The sequence below is a fragment of the Symphalangus syndactylus genome, chromosome 18, assembly GCF_028878055.3.
Source record: "Symphalangus syndactylus isolate Jambi chromosome 18, NHGRI_mSymSyn1-v2.1_pri, whole genome shotgun sequence".
Taxonomy (NCBI): domain Eukaryota; kingdom Metazoa; phylum Chordata; class Mammalia; order Primates; family Hylobatidae; genus Symphalangus; species Symphalangus syndactylus.
This window is the reverse complement of record NC_072440.2, coordinates 72,804,934-72,824,004: the sequence shown is the minus strand read 5'-3', so window position 1 is coordinate 72,824,004 and position 19,071 is coordinate 72,804,934. Positions and strand designations below refer to the sequence as shown.

Genomic DNA, 19,071 nt, shown 5'->3' with positions numbered 1-19,071 from the left:
CTGACATGAAACAATAGCTTGGTCTTTGTAACAGCTTAAGGGTGAAGTGTTACGAGACTAGATTAGAACCAGATCTTTTTACAAGTAAATATTAATGTGCTTTCAATGAGAAACATCTGTGAACAGTAAATTTCTGACCCACAACTAGCAAAGTATGAGAATTATAGTAACTATAACATAAGTAAAATTCTTTGAGGAAAAAGTTGAAAAAGTAAAAATGTTTCCCAAATGAATTGAAGTATTGGAGATATATGAAAAAATAATTACAGTATGTAATTGAATTTTTTGAGGAAGGAAATTGACCATCTCCCCCTCCCAATTTTGGGGTGGATTAAAGAGTTCCTGTTCAGAAATTATGACATGGTTTGATGAAAGTCTTTTGCAGCAAATTTCTAATCAATATTCATAATAAAATGAATTTTCCACCCCCAATTTTTTTGGTTATTAGTATTTAGTACTGATAAATGTAGTGCAAAGTATTTGAAACAACACTTTCCTGGCTTTACTCCATTTGTAGGTTTATTCTTTTTTTTTTTTTTTTTTTTTTTGAGACGGAGTCTCGCTCTGTCACCCAGGCTGGAGTGCAGTGGCGCGATCTCGGCTCACTGCAAGCTCCGCCTCCCGGGTTCACGCCATGCTCCTGCCTCAGCCTCTCCAAGTAGCTGGGACTACAGGCGCCCGCCACCATGCCCGGCTAATTTTTTGTATTTTTAGTAGAGACGGGGTTTCACCGTGGTCTCGATTTCCTGACCTCGTGATCCGCCCGCCTCAGCCTCCCAAAGTGCTGAGATTACAAGCGTGAGCCACCGCGCCCGGCCTCATTTGTAGGTTTATTCTATCTGAAATTAAGGTCGTTTAGAAATGGAGGTAATGGGATGTTAAAATTTAAGGGTTTACTCTCCATTCTGCCACATAGGAAAGCTAATGGGATTTAAAAAAAAAAAATCAATTTTAAATTGAAGGATCCTAAGCTATTTTACAGTCTTATTTATTACTTTTTTAAAGTAACAGTTTTTTTCAGTGCATTTATAAATGAGTAGTAGATGGTTGGTTACTACCCAGACTCTTAACTACAGTTATAAAATGTTTTTAGCTTCTTTTATATATTCTTAAGCTTAGTTAAATCCAAGCTTTTCATTGCATAATGCTTGCAGTTTCGTACTAATGCATTATGCAGTTGGACATTATGGAGGACATGATTGAACAGTATTTCTTTTAATGAAAGGTTTTACATCTATTTTTAATTAAGTTATTTCTAGAATTGCTAGTTTTGAGTTAATGAAACAAAGTGAGTTCTCTTCAACAGCAAGTTCAAAAATATTTTAGGCACTTGACCTTTCATTGCTCTTATTGTTAAAATCATGCCTATTTTAAGAGTGTGCCATTTAAAATGACTATTTTATTAGTTATAGTTTTTGTAGAACCTAGTCTGGCCAAATTAGTTTAAAATCAGGCAGAGTAAGGAGATACAGGCTTGCTTGTGATTTAAGGGACGATGAATGTAGTCTCCCTGCCCAGACAAATCTATTTAAGAAACTGTTCCAGAAGTTATTCTTATAGACACTCTTTCGGATTAAACATTTACTGCCTCTGATCAGATGGTTAAAATGTAACTTGTTGCAAGTTAAGGGTATTGTCTTTTATCACAGGTTTTCCTTAGGCACTTTTACTTAACCTGTCATCCAAGTGGTGAATGGGGCAGTTGGAGGAAGAGGAAACAGGGTCTTAAATGATTGGAGGTATAGCTAAATTTCCTGATTTGAGGATTTAGGGTAGCCAAGGACAGCTTAAGGATATTAGGCATCTAGAAGATTGAGAGACAGAAATTTACCTGTCTAAAGGACACTTTTTCTTTTGAAACGAAGTTTCTTTCTTGTCACCCAGGCTGGAGTGCAGTGGTGTTATCTCGGCTCACTGCAACCTCTGCCTCCCAGGTTTAAGCAATTCTCCTGCCTCAGCTTCCCAAGTAGCTGGGATTACAGGTGGGCATCACCACACCCAGCTAATTTTTTTTTTTTTTTTTGTATTTTTAATAGAGACAGGGTTTCACCATGTTGATCAGGCTGGTCTTGAACTGCCACCCTCAGGTAATCCACCTCCTTGGCCTCCCAAAGTGTTGGGATTACAGGCGTGAGCCACTATGCCCAGCCTAAAGGACACTTTTGATATTGAGGTATGCTCAGGTCTGCAAAATGCTGTAGAGTGTATTAGGCTCTCTGTTTTTTCATGGGAAGTTGGCCTTGGTGTTAAGCAGTACACACACGCACGCACACACACACACACACACACATTATATAAGTTTATTTACTTATATAGTTTATACTTATATAGTTTATGTAATTATATTAACTTACATAGTTTATACTTACATAGTTATATAATTATATTAACTTATATAGTTTATACTTTATAGTTTATGTAATTATATTAACATGCAAGTTTGTACTTATATAGTTTATGTAATTATATTAACATATGCAAGTATAGTTTATACTTATATAGTTTATGTAATTATATTAACATATGCAAGTTTATACTTATATAGTTTATATAATTATATTAACATGCAAGTATAGTTTATACTTACAGTTTATGTAATTAACATATGCAAGTTTATATAATTTATATAAATTGAATTTATTTTCTTATTCTGAATTAGTTTATTGTGTACCAACTGTTTTTTAAGTACCTACTGTGTGCCAGATACTATGCCAGACACAGGGATATTAGTGGTGAACAAGACAACAAAGTTTCCTGTAACTTAATAATAGAGGCATGGCATATTTGTAGCATGCCGTTGGATAAACAGCACTCTTCAGTTTTCACAGATTAATCATGTATTATCTTCTTGACAACCCAGTTATTGATAAATTTGTTTACGTCCCATCCATTTTCATATTTGTCTGAGAACCTTTTCCTTAATCCCTCACAGGGATGTGTACAATGTACACATAATTTCAGTTGTATGTATGACTCTGGTTATCTGGGGTTTGGGATTTCTTAAAGATATGAATTAAGTTACCCAAAGACATATAGTAATTTGTGAATTAAATGTTTTGATTTGCCTGGCCTCACTGATGTCTTAGTTTATGTTATTTGTGGTTTTGTGCTAAAGGTTTGACTTTGGGGGACAGGAAATAAATGAGGATTGTTTTTTATAAGCCTATAAGATCTAAAGCATTTGATTTCAAATTTCACGCTCACTTTTTTTTTTTTTTTTTTTTTTTTTTTTTTTTTTTTTTTTTTTTGCATGGTGAATGGGTTCTATATAACTGAACTCTGCCTAAACTAGAGAAATAAAGTTAGGGAAATAATAGAGTTAGCTGTGATTTGACTTCATTTATGTTAAGGGGAATGTTGGGGCAAAGGATATTAAAGTGGTATTGTATTAGAGGTGCTTCTGGAAAGGTATTTAATATCTGTTAGGTGTAAATTGTTATTTACACTTAGGGTTATTTTGTGGGGGCGTGCTGTGAAGAGCTTTTATACCAACAAGTTTTTATTATTGCAGGAAATGCTGTCCCTTTAATGTTGCCTTTCACTTGGGTGTCAGAGGCAGCCTGGGAAAGTTGGAGCAAGCCCTGCCTTGTAGACAGGGACTCTTAGATCTGCTTTTATAGCAGTGCTGGTATGTGGGTGGAAGGTAGGGAAGTTGAGTCACTTCTGTATGACAAGAACACCTAAAAAAATTCTTTTTAAATGAGTGGGTATTATTTTGTCTAGAATCTGAACTATTCTAATAAAATTGAAAATAAAGCCTTTCTCCCACTCTTTTTGTACATCTTCCTTTCAGCTTCAGATTTCTGAAAGATACTGAAAATAAAACTGAAGTAAGGCCAGGCGCGGTGGCTCACACCTGTAATCCCAGCACTTTGGGAGGCCAAGACGGGTGGATCACCTGAGGTCAGGAGTTCAAGACCAGCCTGGCCAACATGGTGAAACATATCTCTACTAAAAATGCAAAAAAAAAAAAAAAAAAAAAAAAAAACTGCTGGGCATGGTGGTGTGTGCCTATAATCCCAGCTACTTGGGAGGCTGAGACAGGAGAATTGCTTGAACCGGGGAGGTGGAGGTTGCAGCGAGCTGAGATCATGCCACTGCACTCCAGCCTGGGCAACAGAGCGAGACTCCATCTCAAAAAAAAAGTGAAGTAAATTTATAAATTTGAAGATATCTCCAAGTGCGCTCTTGGAAGAAAGAATGCTTTTATAATATTTTGATAACTACATAGGTGCTCTTCATTCTGATGTATCCATGTGTGAATAAATAAATGGCTAGAGTAGTAGAAATCAAGGCATTATTGTTTGATTTCAACACTCATTTACTGTGTATTCAGATACTGGGTTAAGAACTGGGGATATAGTATAAAACATGATTTCTACCCTCAGACTGCTCACAGTCTAGTCATAGTTATGCAGAACAGTAACTCCAACTGTTATGTACCATGGATTAGGTGCTAAGGTAAAGTATGCTCACAGATAAGGGGTACCGAAACCAGATGTGGGAGCAAGTAGGGTCAGGAAAGGCTTTCTGGAGTAGGGGATTTCTGAAGTAAGCCTTGAAGGATGAATAACCCATATAGTCGGCCATATTCAAGGGAAGAAGAACAGAAACATAGTGTTCAGAAGAGATGTATGGGCTCAAAAATAGAAATGTGGGAGCCGTCAGGGTAAATTCCTGGTAACTGAAGTGACAGAATGAGTTGGAACACCTTGAGCAAGTGTGGTCAGCAATGTTAACTTCTTTGAGGTTTGGACCCTTTTGAGAATCTGATAAATACTACAGATCCTCTCTGCATGGAAATGCATACAAGAAAAATTTCCACTGGGGTGCCTATGTTAGGAACCATGCACTTTGGGTTAAGAACCTTTGGTGTGCAGTAAAAAGAGATCTGAGGATGACACCTTGCAAGTAACAACAATTGGGAGGATGGTAGAGGAAGAAGAGTACGATGGAGAAGAGGGTGAACAGGGAAAGAGGAAAGTTAAGAAAGACTGGTATCATTTTAAGTTAAGAGTGAGAGTTTCCCAAAGGAGGGAATGCCAAATACCACAGACGAATCAAAGAAGACATAAAATGTCCATTGAATTTGGCCATGATTTGGAGGTCTTCAGTGACTTCAGTAAGGTAAATTTCAATTGAGTAGTATGGAGGAAAGGAAGCTGGGGTTGTGGAGATTGGATGAAACACTGAGGAAACAATCAAAGAGTTGAGACTACAGGGAGAAGTACCTCTTTCCTTCATTTGTTTATTTAATAAATATTTGTTGAGTACTTACCACGTCCCAGACACTGTGCTGGAAGCTGGGGATTTGTCCATGGAGAAGGCAGGGCCTCCTTCATTAGCTGACATCTCATCGTGCCCACCCTGTTCCAAAGCTTCCCAGCCCCTGCCTGTCTCTCTCCTCCCAAACACACATACAGGAAATGTCCTAAAATGATTTTCTCCTTGGTACATTACCGGGCACATTCAGCCACTAGGGGACTCCAGTTTTGCTGGGTCAGACCCAGCCTGCTCAATTGCTTTTCTCTCTCTTGGACACCAGGGAGCAAATTGTCCTCTATAATACCAGGGACACACTTCAAAATATCATTGTGCCAGTCAGACGTCACTATGAGCCTGTCATTCAGTGAGTTTATAAAAATCATTGTAACTTTTTTTTTTAAGCTTGTACCAATTCTTCCCTGTAATAAATTTTTAAGCCTATTTGCACTGTAAAATATTGGTTCTAAATGAAGAAAAGTAGCATGAATTCCTGGCCTGAGGAAACCTTTATCCTAGTCTTGGACTTTTTGAATGTGGGGACCCCTCATTTGCCCTTTTCTTTAAAAACAAAATAAAACAAAACAAAAAAACTCCTTGGGGCCTTGTCTCTTTCCAAGATGTATGGAGGCTGCAGTCACACCTAAGTGTCAAGGTAGCTGTTGCTTTTCTAAGGATGGGGGGGGGGGACATTGCGGGGGAGCTTCTATCTTCTTGGTACCTCAGGCTTTTTGTCAAGAATAGTGTAATAAACCAGAGGATTCAGAGAATGATATACTGTGATTCTGATGTTTATTTCAATTATTAGAACTGAAAACACAATTATCCCATTAGTATGATTCAAGATTTTTTCCAAAAATACACTGGGTTGCTCTTGCTTCCCAGTGAAACTCACCTGCCCATTTTCTGCTTACTCACTTCGTCTTTAGGAAAATTTGACTGCTTTTTATCTCCTTCTGATTGGCTTTCCGGTTGCAAATTTAGAGGGTACTATATATTCTGTGTTCCAGGTCACTTCTAAAAAGTGTTAAGTAAGAACAGGCCTAGTACTTATCTATATTACTTTACTCAGCATTTTTCCTAATATTTGAAGATCTCATTCTTTTTAAAATTATTACTATGGATTATGCCACAAGTATACAGATATCTGTAAAATGCACAGAATAGAGCCTGACATACTATGTTACATCAGTTTCTCCAGGTTCCACAGATGGTCCTGTATTTCCTGTGTTCCTTTCAGAATTGTTAAAATGATTATTAATTTAGGAGTGGGTGTAATGATGTTGTATTGGCAGTGTGCCAGCCAACGGTGTTATACAACACATTTTTTTTAATTTTAAAATTTTAAAAATTTAATTCACAATAGAGATAGAGTTTCACCATGTTGCCTTGGCTGGTCTTGAGCTTCTGGGCCCAAGAAATCCGCCAGCCTTAACCTCCCAAAGTGCTGGGATTACAGGTGTGAGACACTGTGCCTGGCCAATACAGAACATTTTTAAAAGCCTGGTTCTGCATGTTGTCAAACAATCCTTATGGAGACGGCAAAAAACTATGTATTCTCAGTGTGATTTGTTATTTTGAATTTAGATTTCTGTAGATGTTTATTTTTTAAATGGAGAGCTTGTGATGTTAGCCGTGGGCTTGTAAAAAATAAAAATAGATAAAAATTAAAAATGGGAAGCTTAATTTTGGAATTAATCTTTTTAACCTTTGGGTAGTCTTTTAGAAAGTATATCCTAAAAATACATAGCATAACTAAAATATCTCATAAATCCTTTAGAATGAGCTCCTATTTATTAGAATGCTGTAAAAAATTAGAAAATCTTACTTTTATGAGACAACTGATAAACTCATCATTTTATAAATTGTTTTATTTGAATGTTTGATAATATAAAATAGGGAAATTATGAAGTTTATATTCAGAGGTTAAAGATTTTTCCAAGATCACTAGTAAAGGGCAGAATTAGACCAACTTCTGGACTGAACCACATCTTTGATGCATTTTTTAATTATTTTAATAAGAGAACTTTAAAGAAACTCTTATTGTCAGTATTCTCCTAAACCTATATCTACAGCACTCTATAACAATTACTATTTACAATAATGACACAAATTTCTAGGGTATATATAAGAAAGGATTTATCTTTTTCAATAAGGGCTGAAACATAGAAGGCTGGAGAAAACAAAAGGTGAATTTTCAGTTAACCAAAATTTTTATTGAAGCTGGAAGCCTTAAGCAAATTTGCATGCACCTTTGTGTATACCTTAAGTTTCTTAAGCAGCCATATTTGTAGACACCTTTTTCAGAGTCTCCAGGTATTTTTTATAGTAGGAAAAAATCATTTAAATTACCTCTCATTACCTCTCTCCTCTCTTTTAGTTCTTTGCTCTCACTAGGCTGGTTTGGTCTTCCAGGACAAGCAAGTTCTTGCATATTCCTGTTCCTTGAAAAACCTTCCAGTTAGTGGTCATGTAATAGCTTTTCACTTCTTCACATCTTTCTTGTTAAATCCACTGCATCTATAAACTGTACATCAGTAAAAATGTTTTATTAATATTAAAAACAATTTTGTTTCATTTCTTATTTATTAGACATTCATGGCTGGAATCTCTTAAATCTGTATTAACTATAGTAAGCTGCTATGAATGCTTCCAGTGCTATATAATTAATTCCATCATCGCATCCTTAAAATATGCCAGCACATGGCGCTTGCCCCTCCCTCTTTCTCCCTCCCTCCCTCCTCCCCCTACACACACACACACACACACACACACACACACACACACACACGCGCGCGTGCGCACAGTGCACACCAAACTGCCATTCTCCAGCAGGCCTGCTTCTGGAGTTGGGAGATGTCAGCCTGCTGGGAGGGGGTGGGGGGAGGAGGAAGAGGTGGGGCTCTACTCTGATTAATTACCTTAGGCATTCAGGGGTGGGGCTTCCTTCAGCCATCTGCCTGAGATATGGGAGGGAGCTGGAGAAAGAAGGAGGGGGAGAGACTACCGGAGAGGAAGAGAAAAGAAAGGAAGAAACATTAGAAAGAAAAAGGAAGGAAAACGGTGTAAAGGGAGATCAATTACCCACCCTTAAATAGCTAGATTGGGGGGGGAGGGGGGTGGAAAAGAAAGCTGTGGAGGTGTGCCCCAGCACGGCTGCTTTGAAAGGTTTATCATCTATCCGTTTGGTTTATGGAGAAAAAGAAAATGGTAACTCAGGTAAGATTTGTGCTTCCTCGGTATGTTTCTTTTCTCCTCTCTGGGATCTAAATAAAGGTTTGAGGGTGGAGTATAGTAAGAAGAGTTTTAATTATTATTGTCTTCTTAGAACAGCCCAGATTTATTGTTATCAGCTGAAAAGTCTGTATCTGTTGAGTCCGTTTATGTGTGTTATGTATCCGTATCCTTTCTTCCCCCTCCCTCAACTCCATAGCAGATTCCTGTTTCCTGTACTGTGCAGCTGTAGCTCAGGAAAGACCCTGTGGGGATTTGTCTACCTCTTTGTCTTGGTTCTGAGAAGAGGGAGGGAGAGAAAGACTGCAGAGGTAGGAAGAGATTCTTGTAGACTGCCAAAAAGAGGGGAGCAGGATTCCTTGTAAGAATTTCAGAAGAATTTGTGTTATAGGGAAATCTGATTCCTTGTTCACTTTGGTTTCTCAGGATTGGCTATGGAATTGTAGTTTTGCTGTTACTCTGAACTGCTTATTAAAAATGAAGGTTAGGAAAGAATGTTTCATTTTCATGGCTTTGTTACTGGCAAAGAAAATTTTCAGTAGGAGCATTCAGGTGTAACAGAGGCAGGTAGAGCCCTCCTTGACAGGAGAACGAATCTGAATGTATAAATCACAATCACACAGGCGTTCAAATACATTTGAAAGAGAGAGAGTAGGAAATGGAAGATATCTGTCCTCCCTCTGTCTCCCCTCTCTTTCCTCTCTCTTCTCCTCTCCCACTCCCACTCACTCTCTCCCTCAAGTCCCTCAAATCCCCCTTTCTCTCCTCCTCCTTTTCCCCTCTTTCTCCCTGCCTCTTTTTGGTTATGCCAGGCAATATCTAATCTGCATTTTAGCAAGTCATTCCTGACAAATGGAAAGGTGAATGCTCTTCCACAGTTCTCCCTGGCAAGGCAATTTTTCTTGTTAGCATCCTTCTGTACGCTCCATTACCCTTTTTCCTTTATGTATAGGTTAAGAGGAAATGATGAGGCTCTGATTTATCAGTGAGAAATCATTTACACTGTAGAACATTCAAATCCTTTAGTCTCAGACTTAAGATCAGTTTCACTCCAGGTTTCTATGCTCTGTGGGGAAATTTCATCACTGGACAGTGCTTTCCTTTTAAGGAGGTTGCCGTTTTTTTGTATTCTCTCTTCTCTTCCTCTCCCAGTCACCACCGGAGGGCGAGAGAGCCAGCTAGCTATCAGGATAGAGGCATCATTTTAGGAGCTGGAATCCTGTTTAGTTATATAATGCCCTGCAGTGCTGTTTGGAAGGAGGGAAACCTGTAGGGATATTTTCCCATTGGGACCTGGAGGAAAGAAGTTTCAAATATATCTTTTCAAAGTAATTTTTCACCAAATCTGAGTTTAGAAAATTTCAACAAACTCCTTCCTCTTTTGGGAAAGCGGAGAAGCTTTTGAAATGTTTCTCTTCCATGTGTTATCCCCTCATCATCAGTCTAATTGCCTCTTTTGAAATACTGCTTTATTTTTTTAAAAAAATTTACGTAAAAGATAAATCCTGCTTCTGGATTCTCTTTGTTGCTTGGGAGATGATACTTGCTTAACCTTAGAGCCCTCATTCAATTTTTATTAACTGGCAATATTAGAGGGTAACAGCTCTCTTCTTGCTTAGCAATTACTGAAGGCTTTTCAATGACTTGACTTTTCATTATTTATTTTTTAAACTAGTGAAAGAATGATCTAAAATGGAAATTTTTATAATGAGTTTTCTATTGCGTCTTGGAACATTTCCCCTTAGTTTCTAGAGGAGCTGGTAAGTGTAGTGTGTGTGAGCATTAAGTTAGAGTGCACATGCTTATGCACACTTAATATTGTGGTCATAATAATTAGTATTTTAAAAAGCCATAAGTTTAGGAATGAAGTAGAAGAAATAAATGGAAACTAGAAAGAGAGATTCTGGGGTGCTTAATAATTCTAATAATAAAATCACCTGTTTTATCAGGATGTGCTAAATATTGAAGAAAAGTTATGAGTTTTTGCCCATCCTGAAATTATACCACTGGAAAGGATAGAATATCAAATTTGTGAATTTTTAGTATTCCAGCATATTTGTTTTGTTGTATATACTTTGTGTTAATGTAATGTACATAGTTGTTAGTAATCTAGGGGGAAAAAAATCAAAGGAAATAACCAGCTGGGCCAAATCTTTCATTTGTCCTGTGGTTGTGCGTGTGTGTGTGTGTGTGTGTGTGTGTGTGTGTGTGTGTGTGTTTGAGCCAGACATCCAATCCCAACATTTGATAATGACCTGTCACATAAGCTTTCTCAATATAGAATGTCTTTACTGGTGGTTAGGGCTGGGTTATCAAAGTTAAACGGTTTATTACAATGTAAGAGCGATGTATGGATATGTTTTCACTGTTTTGCTACCTAGGTTCTTTCCATCTTCAGATGGTACCATTTCTATAGTCCCCAGTTTCCATTGCCCAGCTGTTGGAAAAGGGCTTTCAGTGAATGACTTTTTCATCATACCATATTAGATCCTTGTCAGTATTTGCACAGTGTATGTGTTTTATTATTACATATGCTCTACTTTTATAGGGCCTGTTTTTGTTTTAATTATCAAACTACTCTGTCATTTATAGTAATAATCAGTGCTCTGCCAAAAAGCAAATGGCAATTCAATCACAAAATTCTAATATAGCAGATAGACATACTTATGTGATACTTAAAACATTAATTTTATCAGCTGTTCATGTATATGTTGTAGGAGTATTTCACTGAGATCTCTTATTTTTGGGCATATAGACCAGATTATTGCATCTCATATTTATGAAAATAGCAATATGGAATATGAAGGAAAGATAAATCATTCTTGTACTATGTGTAAAATTCGAAAAACAAAATTGCAAGTGACTTCAACACTAATTAGCAAAAAATAAATGTTTAGCCAAACTCAAATTCAGTTATACTATCTATTGTTGAAAAGGAAAGTGTACTAGGCAGAGAGGAAAAGATTTTACAGTATGGATGTGAAAGAAAATTTTTGTACTCTACTATGGTATAAGACTAAGACTGCCAGTTTCTGTGGAACACAAAGCCCTCCCTTTCTTGGACAGCTCAGTGCTTCGCTGGCATTTTCTTCAAAATCTGTTTTCCATCAGGACCAAGAGGAGGGAAGGTGTTAGGAATAAGGGAGGTTGGAAAGGGGGTTGCTGTTCCTTTAAATAGTGCAGTGAGTCCATGTGGCAGCAGGCCGCTCTGGAGTGTATTCTTTTGTAATGAATCACCAGTTCCATTGTCTACTATCTCCCCTCTTTGTAGCTGGAAGGCTGAAGTCTTTCACCTGAGCTGCTGCCAGTTTGCTCTTCTGTTCCTGGGTGGTTGGGAGAAGAGAAGAGGGAGGGTATTTTATGCTTTAATTAAAGACAGATAAGAGAGCAGGTATGTTTTGCTTTGTTTCATTTTCTCTTTTCCTGTTTTTGTTTGTCTGGTTTTTGAAAGGAGTTGGAGTAGAGAATCTATTCTGTGATTTTGCTAAGCATATCCCATTTTCTCTGAATTCTGGAGGTCCTCATAGCGTTTAGTCTCCATTTTGTGGCACTGCTTTAAAGTGATTCCATTCGGTTGCCTGCCAGTCATGCTGCCTTGCCACTGGAACCTTATCCCACCCTTCATCCAGGGAGCTGCAACCACACTGTTAGTTTTGGCACACTTTCCACTTTCTATGGGCTTTGCAGGATTTGGGGAGTTGGAGGATAGGCGGGGATTGTGGGTTGGAGACTAAATTTATGTTCCTTTACAATGAAAAAAAAAAAAAAGCCTCACTTTTTCCAGAGATTTGGTTTCTTTCTGAATTCTTCTACATTGCTCCATATCTTCAGTTATAACCATTTCCTCGCTGAGGCCAAGATTGTCTCTTGGAAAGTATTGCTTTTCTAAAAATTACTTAGCTTTCTTGAAAAGATAACCAGAATTTCATAAATGAATCTATGATAAAATCCGAGCAATCTTGACTCATTAAATTGTTTTTTCTGTCTTAGTCACCCCCTAATCACACACACTTTTCTCTTTCTTTTTTGGCCCCCTTCTCTATTTTTTCCTTTATCTTTCTCCTTAGTTTTGCAATTGAGTCCAGGTAAGCTTAATATTTGACAACCTATTACTTAAATTTGTGTTGCTACAGAAGACATCTTCATACTGAACAGTAACGACATTCCTCATTCCTCTCAGTGATAAGGCATAAGCTCAAACTCCTGGTTTTGTTCCTCCAGTTTTCTGTTCTCCCCTGAGAAATTCCAAACTGATCTACACAGATTGCCATATGTAAACAATTTTATCTCTCTCAAATTTGAACTTTTCATCATGTAATTCCTTACCTAGGGGTTGTTTCTTGGACATCTGTTTATGATAGACAGATAGTTTCTGGGAACCAGTCATACTAGATGATACAGCCCCCTTTACCCACCCTGGTCTCCTTCTGGTATACCATACCGCTCCGGGATCTGACATTATTGGTATCCCACATGTTCCCTTCTGAAGTTGTAATTCCTCACTCTTTTTTTTCAACATTTCCAAACCACTGTCAAATCTTTTTTGAACATTTCCTCCCAACATTTTGTATGTGAAATCTGCCAGGCACAAATAGAAGGCTCCCCTGCAGTAAATACTTTGCTCTTTTGATTGTAGCACCTTTCTTAGTGGGCTCCAGTGTTCAACCTCTTCTAGGCAGTGAGAAATGCTGCATTCTGCCATCACGATGTATTGTGTCTATTTCCCAGACTCTTAAATGTTTCTCTATTACTATTAGAATGATTAAATTCAGGAAACTAATTCATTAGAGGTCATTGCCAGAGTGAATCATTTAAAATGCAAATCTGATTTTGTCATTCCTGTGCTTATACCTTACAGTTGCTCCCCTTCAGTCTCTGAATAAAATCCTGTGACCCTGCATAATCAGGAACCTGGCTGTCTCTCTAGTCTCATCTCCTGCCATCCTTTTCTTTCTGTATTTCATTCTAATGACACTGGCCTCTTTGCTGTTCTCTTAACATACCTGAGACCCTCCTGCTCAGGACCCTTCTGCTTTTCTCCCTGCCCAAAATGCTCTTCCCACTGGTACCCATATGGTTTGTTCTACTCTCAAATATTTCTTCTCAAGGGAGACCTCTCCCTTAACTTTCCTAGCTAAACCAGCACTCCCTCATGACTCCTACCCTCATTCTGCTTTTTCTTCACTTGTCACTGATTTTAGTTCTTATCATTGATTGTTATATGTTTGTTTGTTTTCTGTCTCCTCCCCTGACCTCAAACAGAAGCTCCCTGAGATCAGGATCCTCATCAGCAGTCTGTTGTATTCCCAGTGTGTAGAATAGTGCCTGGCACATAGTCATAATAATAGCTAATCTTTATATATGCTTATGATGCATTAATATCAGATACCGTTCTAAGCACTTTACCCTCATTAACTCATTGAATCCTCTCAGCAGCTCTGTGTTATCTCCATTGTACAAAAGAGGAAACTAGGCATATGATGATTAAGTAACTTGCCCAAGTTCAGACAGCTACTAAGAGATGTTGTGGGGAATGATATCCAGACAGACTGGCTTAGAAATTGATATTCTTAACCACTGTACTCTAATGCCCCTTGTAGGTATTGGGTATTCAGTAAATATTTGTTGAATGTGTGAATAAATTAATTTAGTTGAGACTCTGATTCATTTCTGAAATTTCCATCCCTGACTTAAGACTTTGATAAAACACTTGCAGTAATGGAATTCGTTGTTGAATAAGATGACTTCATTATTATAATATGTAATAAAGTATACATTATTCTATGATAAAAATATTAATATTATCTAATAATACTAAATAATAATGCAGAGCACATACCGTGCATTAAGCATTGTCTTAAGTGCTTTACATATTTTAGGGCATTTATTCCACTCAGCAGCCTTATATACTTACTCAGCAGTACTATTAATGTCCATGTTGTAGAAATTAGGAAACCCAAGGAGTTTGGCTCCAGCATTTCTGTTCTTAACCACCACTAATAATGACCGTTATTAAAATAAGTTTTTGTTGTTTTATACCTACTTTGTGCCAGTCAATTTTACATACATAGCATATTTACAAACGTAATTATTCATATTATGTATCACTTGTCAATCATCTTTGAGGTAGGTGAGGTTTTTCCTGTTTTTTGCATGAGACTTTGAGATTCTAGAGTTCAGGCAACCTGGTGACTCTGGAAACAGAGAGAGATAGGTTTCAAACTGGAGATCTATTTAGTCCCAAATTCGCATGCTCTTCCATTATTCTGTGAACCTCATAAGATAAATAGTTCCATTGTTGGCCGTGAAAAGTAGAAAAGTTTTCTTTATGAGCTGAAATCTGTTTTCATTATTGTCTTCTCACTCCTTCTCGTTTTCTTATCTGGAGTTACATTGAGTGGTTTCATGTCTTCTACATAAAAACCAAATATTTGAAGATACTGCTGAACGTTCCCTTTAATCTTCTGTTGCCTCGCTTATTTTTCCTACTTCCGTGAATTACTCCTCATAGATATGAAAACATATGGTTTCCAGAATGTTTACTGACTGTCTTAGACTAATTGCATTAATTTATATGAATGATTTGTCATTTATGTCTAATCGCTAAGTAAAAATATTAATTATGTTTACTTTTTAAGTTTTATTGATACATAATTATACATATTTATGGGGTACATATGATATTTTGATACATGCGTACAATGTGTAATGATCAAATCGGTAATTAGGATACCCATGACCTCAAATATTTATCATTTCTTTGTATAGAGAACATTTCAAATCTCCCCTTCTAGCTATTTTGAAATACACAATAAATTATTGTTAACTATAGTCACTGTGCTGTTGAATATTAGAACTTCTTCTTCTTCTTCTTCTTTGTTTTGGAGACTGAGTCTCACTATGTTGCCCAGGCTGGAGTGCAGTGGTGCGATCTTGGCTCAGATCTCGGCTCACTGCAATCTGGGCCTCCTGGGTTCAAGTGATTCTCCTGCCTCAGCCTCCCAAGTAGCTAGGACTACAGGTGCACACCACCATGCGTGGCTAATTTTTGTAATTTTAGTAGAGACAGGGTTTCACCACGTTGGCCAGGCTGCTCTTGAAATCCTGACCTCAAGTGATTTGCCTGCCTCTGCCTCCCAGAGTGCTGGGTTTACAGGTGTGAGCCGCCACACCTGGCCAAGAACCTATTTCTTCTAACTGTGTTTTTGTACCCAGTAACCAACCTCTCTCCATCCCCTGCCTCCTTCCCAGCATTTGCTAAACATCATTCTACAGTTATGAGTATTAAGTATCATATCTTTGTTATAAGTTTTGTTTTATGATAACATGTTTGGCTTCAGTCAGTTTCTTTTTTGTTGTTTTTGAGACAGGGTCTTGCTCTTGCCCAGGTTGGAATGTAGTGGTGTGATCTTGGCTCACTGCAACCTCCGCCTCCTGGGTTCAAGTGATTATCCTGCCTCAGCCTCCCAAGTAGCTGGGACTACAGGTGTGTGTCACCATGCCCAGCTAATTTTTGTATTTTTTGGTAGAGACGGGGTTTCACCATGTTGGCCAGACTGGTCTTGAACTCCTGACCTCAGGTGATACACCCACCTCGACCTCCCAAAGTGCTGGGATTACAGGCATGAGCCATCGCATACAACTGGCTTTAGTCAGTTTGTATAGCTCATTGAACATGTAGTGTTGTTGGCAATTTATAATTTCAAAAATGAAGGGATATTACCTTGAACTCCTAAAAAGAATAAATAGAATATTGTTTTTCTCTCCACTGTAAAGCATGCTCTCAGCTGATTGGCAGGAATCTACCTGTCTTTTAATCTCTGAGTCTTGCCCTGATCCCTCAAAGGTTACTGTCACTGAGTAATGGAAGTCAATAATTATTTTATGAAATTATAAATGAATGCTTTTATGTCCACAAATGATACAACTATATTCTTTTTTCCTAATGTTAATTATGATTCCTCGTAAGAAGTTTGGAAGAGACAAACTGGGACCCAAGTGAAGGAGATTGGGTTTTGAAAAGACTCTTAACTGAGAGCAAAGATCCACGAACTTTTTCTGTAAAGGGCCAGATAGTAAACAATTTTGGCTTTGCAAGCCATGTTGTTTCTGTCACAACTACCTGGCTTTGCTGATGAAGCATTGAAGAAGCTATAGATGATAAGTAAATGAATGGTTGGTTGTAGCTGTGTTCCAGTAAAACTATTTATGGACACTGAAATTTAAGTTCCATCTAATGTGTATGTGTCACAAAATATGATTCTTTTAATTTTTTTTTTTTTTTGAAACAGAGTCTCGCACTGTCACCCAGGCTGGAGTGCAGTGGTGCGATCTCGGCTCACTGCAAGCTCCGCCTCCTGGGTTCACACCGTTCTCCTGCCTCAGCCTCCGAAGTACAGGTGCCTGCCACCATGCCTGGCTAATTTTTTGTAATTTTAGTAGAGACAGGATTTCACCATGTTAGCCAGGATGGTCTCGATCTCCTGACCTTGTGATCTGCCCACATCAGCCTCCCAAAGTGCTGGCATACAGGCGTGAGCCACCGTGCCCGGCCTCTTTTAACTATTTAAAAACGTAAAGCCATGCTTAGCTTGCAGGTTATACAAAAGTAGGTGGAGGGCCGGCTTTGAACCAAAAGCTATAGTTTGCTGATCCCTGACTTAGAGGGATACAGGACCTCGCAATTTCCTTTATAGCATAGGTAAGGTTTTCCCATATAGCTTCATGACAGAGAGACAGTTTTGAGTGGTTCTGGCAGGTCATCATGGATCCCTATTATAATAGAATGAATCCCCTGATTTGCTCTCTGATTTCCCCAGCCCCAGAAAATATGAAGATTCTTCTCCTTCTGTACTTCCTTTCTCCCTCCATATGCTGTATTTTATACCTTATTGCTTTTCATATACATTTTCATATTTTTTTAAAACATTTTTCATGTAGTTATATACTATGTAACAACATTTGGGTCAACGACAGACTGCATACACAATAGTGATTCCATAAGATTATAATACTGTATTTTTACTGTCCCTTTTCTATATTTAGACACACAAATTCTTAGGTTTGTGTTACGCTTGCCTACAGTATTCAGTATAGTCACATGCTGTACAAGTTTGTAGCCTAGGAGCAATAGGCTATGCCATATAGTCTAGGTGTGTAGTAGGCAATACCATCTAAATTTGTGTAAGTACACTGTGTGATGTTCACACAAAGACACTTGCTTAAGGACACGTTTCTCAACATATCCTTGTCATCAAGTGACATATGACTATTGTTTTTTACTTTGGGCCAGAATGCATTTTTCTCCCACATGATTAATTTGTCTTTAAAGATTCTGCTTAGCCCTCACCTACTTCAGAAATCTTCCTGTCTCACAGAGTTGTCCCTCTGTGCTTCATTAACATTCTATATGCATTGTTCTTTTAGCTTATACGGTACTGTAATTGTGAATATATTTCTGTGTTTTTCCATCAGACTATAGTTTCTTTCAGGATTGGGACTATATCACTAGTGTTAGCATCCAGCAAATTATTTCTTTTGAGTTAATTAATGATTTTTAACTTGCTAATTCATTGATAGTGTCCTCTTTTGAAATGTTGAATGGGAGAGTTAAATTGGGTAGTCACTTATAAGGTAGTGCTTATTACTTAAATCAGTTAATACTTAACACACATGTAGTTTGGGAAATAGATGCTTTACATGGCTAGAAGATTGGGAGCATTTTGGAATAAACAACTATTTGAGGGACACAGGAAACTCTTGTATTGTAGATGTTGTAGTGGAAGTGGAAGCCTATGTGTATGACGATAAATGGCATAGGAGTTCTAGCCTCCTGGGGAGTCAGGCAGGAAGGACGAAGGGCATGACTCCTGCAACTGGGGAAAGGCCACGACAGAGAAAGAGAAGTGGAAGGTGACAATGAAACCTTAGGGATTGGCAACCCATGGCAAGTATACCAAATGTGGTATATTGAGCATAGTCATCTTCCTCTCTGCTTTGCCTTCCACTCAAGATGGCCAAGAGTTAGATTCTTTACATACTACTTTTGAAAACTTGTCATCGCAGATATATAGCAGATCCTAACCAGCCATTCTATGTCATTTTCAAGGCTCACTATTCTTTTAGGTCTTTTCGCCTCCTTCTCTCTGTTTCTTTTTGGATCTTTTCTATATGGTAACATCAAATGTACTTACCTTTTTTTCCCTGCAACGTCTAGTCTGCCATTAATCCAATCCAATGGGTGTATGTGTGTTTTTTAAATCTTAGATTATAGTTTTCGTCTCTAGAATTTTTATGTGGGTCTTTTTCAAACCTCTCATGTCTCTTCTTAGCATGTTCATATTTTTCCTTTTTTATCTTGAACATATGGGACACATCTGCTTAATGTCCTCATCTGCTAATTCTAACATATGTATTAGTTCTGGGTGAGTTGTGATTAATTTATTTCTCTCAGCATTATGCATTGTAGTTTTCCTGGTTCTTTGCGTGCCTGGTAATTTTTTATTGGATGCCAGACATTGTGAATTTTATCTTGTTGGATTCTAGATAATTTTTTATTTCTGTAAATATTCTTGA

General features: G+C 37.8%; 1 protein-coding gene across 23 annotated transcripts in view; it reads left to right on the top strand.

Annotated features, from left to right (window-relative positions):
- The window catches only part of RBFOX2 (RNA binding fox-1 homolog 2), a 291,531-nt gene that overhangs the window by 184,648 nt on the left and 87,812 nt on the right, over positions 1 to 19,071 (top strand). For 4 of the 23 annotated variants that reach the window (XM_055252951.2, XM_055252949.2, XM_055252952.2 and 1 more), the window contains exon 1: positions 8,073 to 8,481. The exons of the other annotated variants lie outside the window; for them this stretch is intronic. In XM_055252951.2, coding sequence (XP_055108926.1) covers positions 8,455 to 8,481 — 27 coding nt within the window. In that variant the 5' untranslated portion in view covers positions 8,073 to 8,454. Of the gene's footprint in view, positions 1 to 8,072; positions 8,482 to 19,071 lie in introns of those variants that run through there. 23 annotated transcript variants of the gene reach the window in all.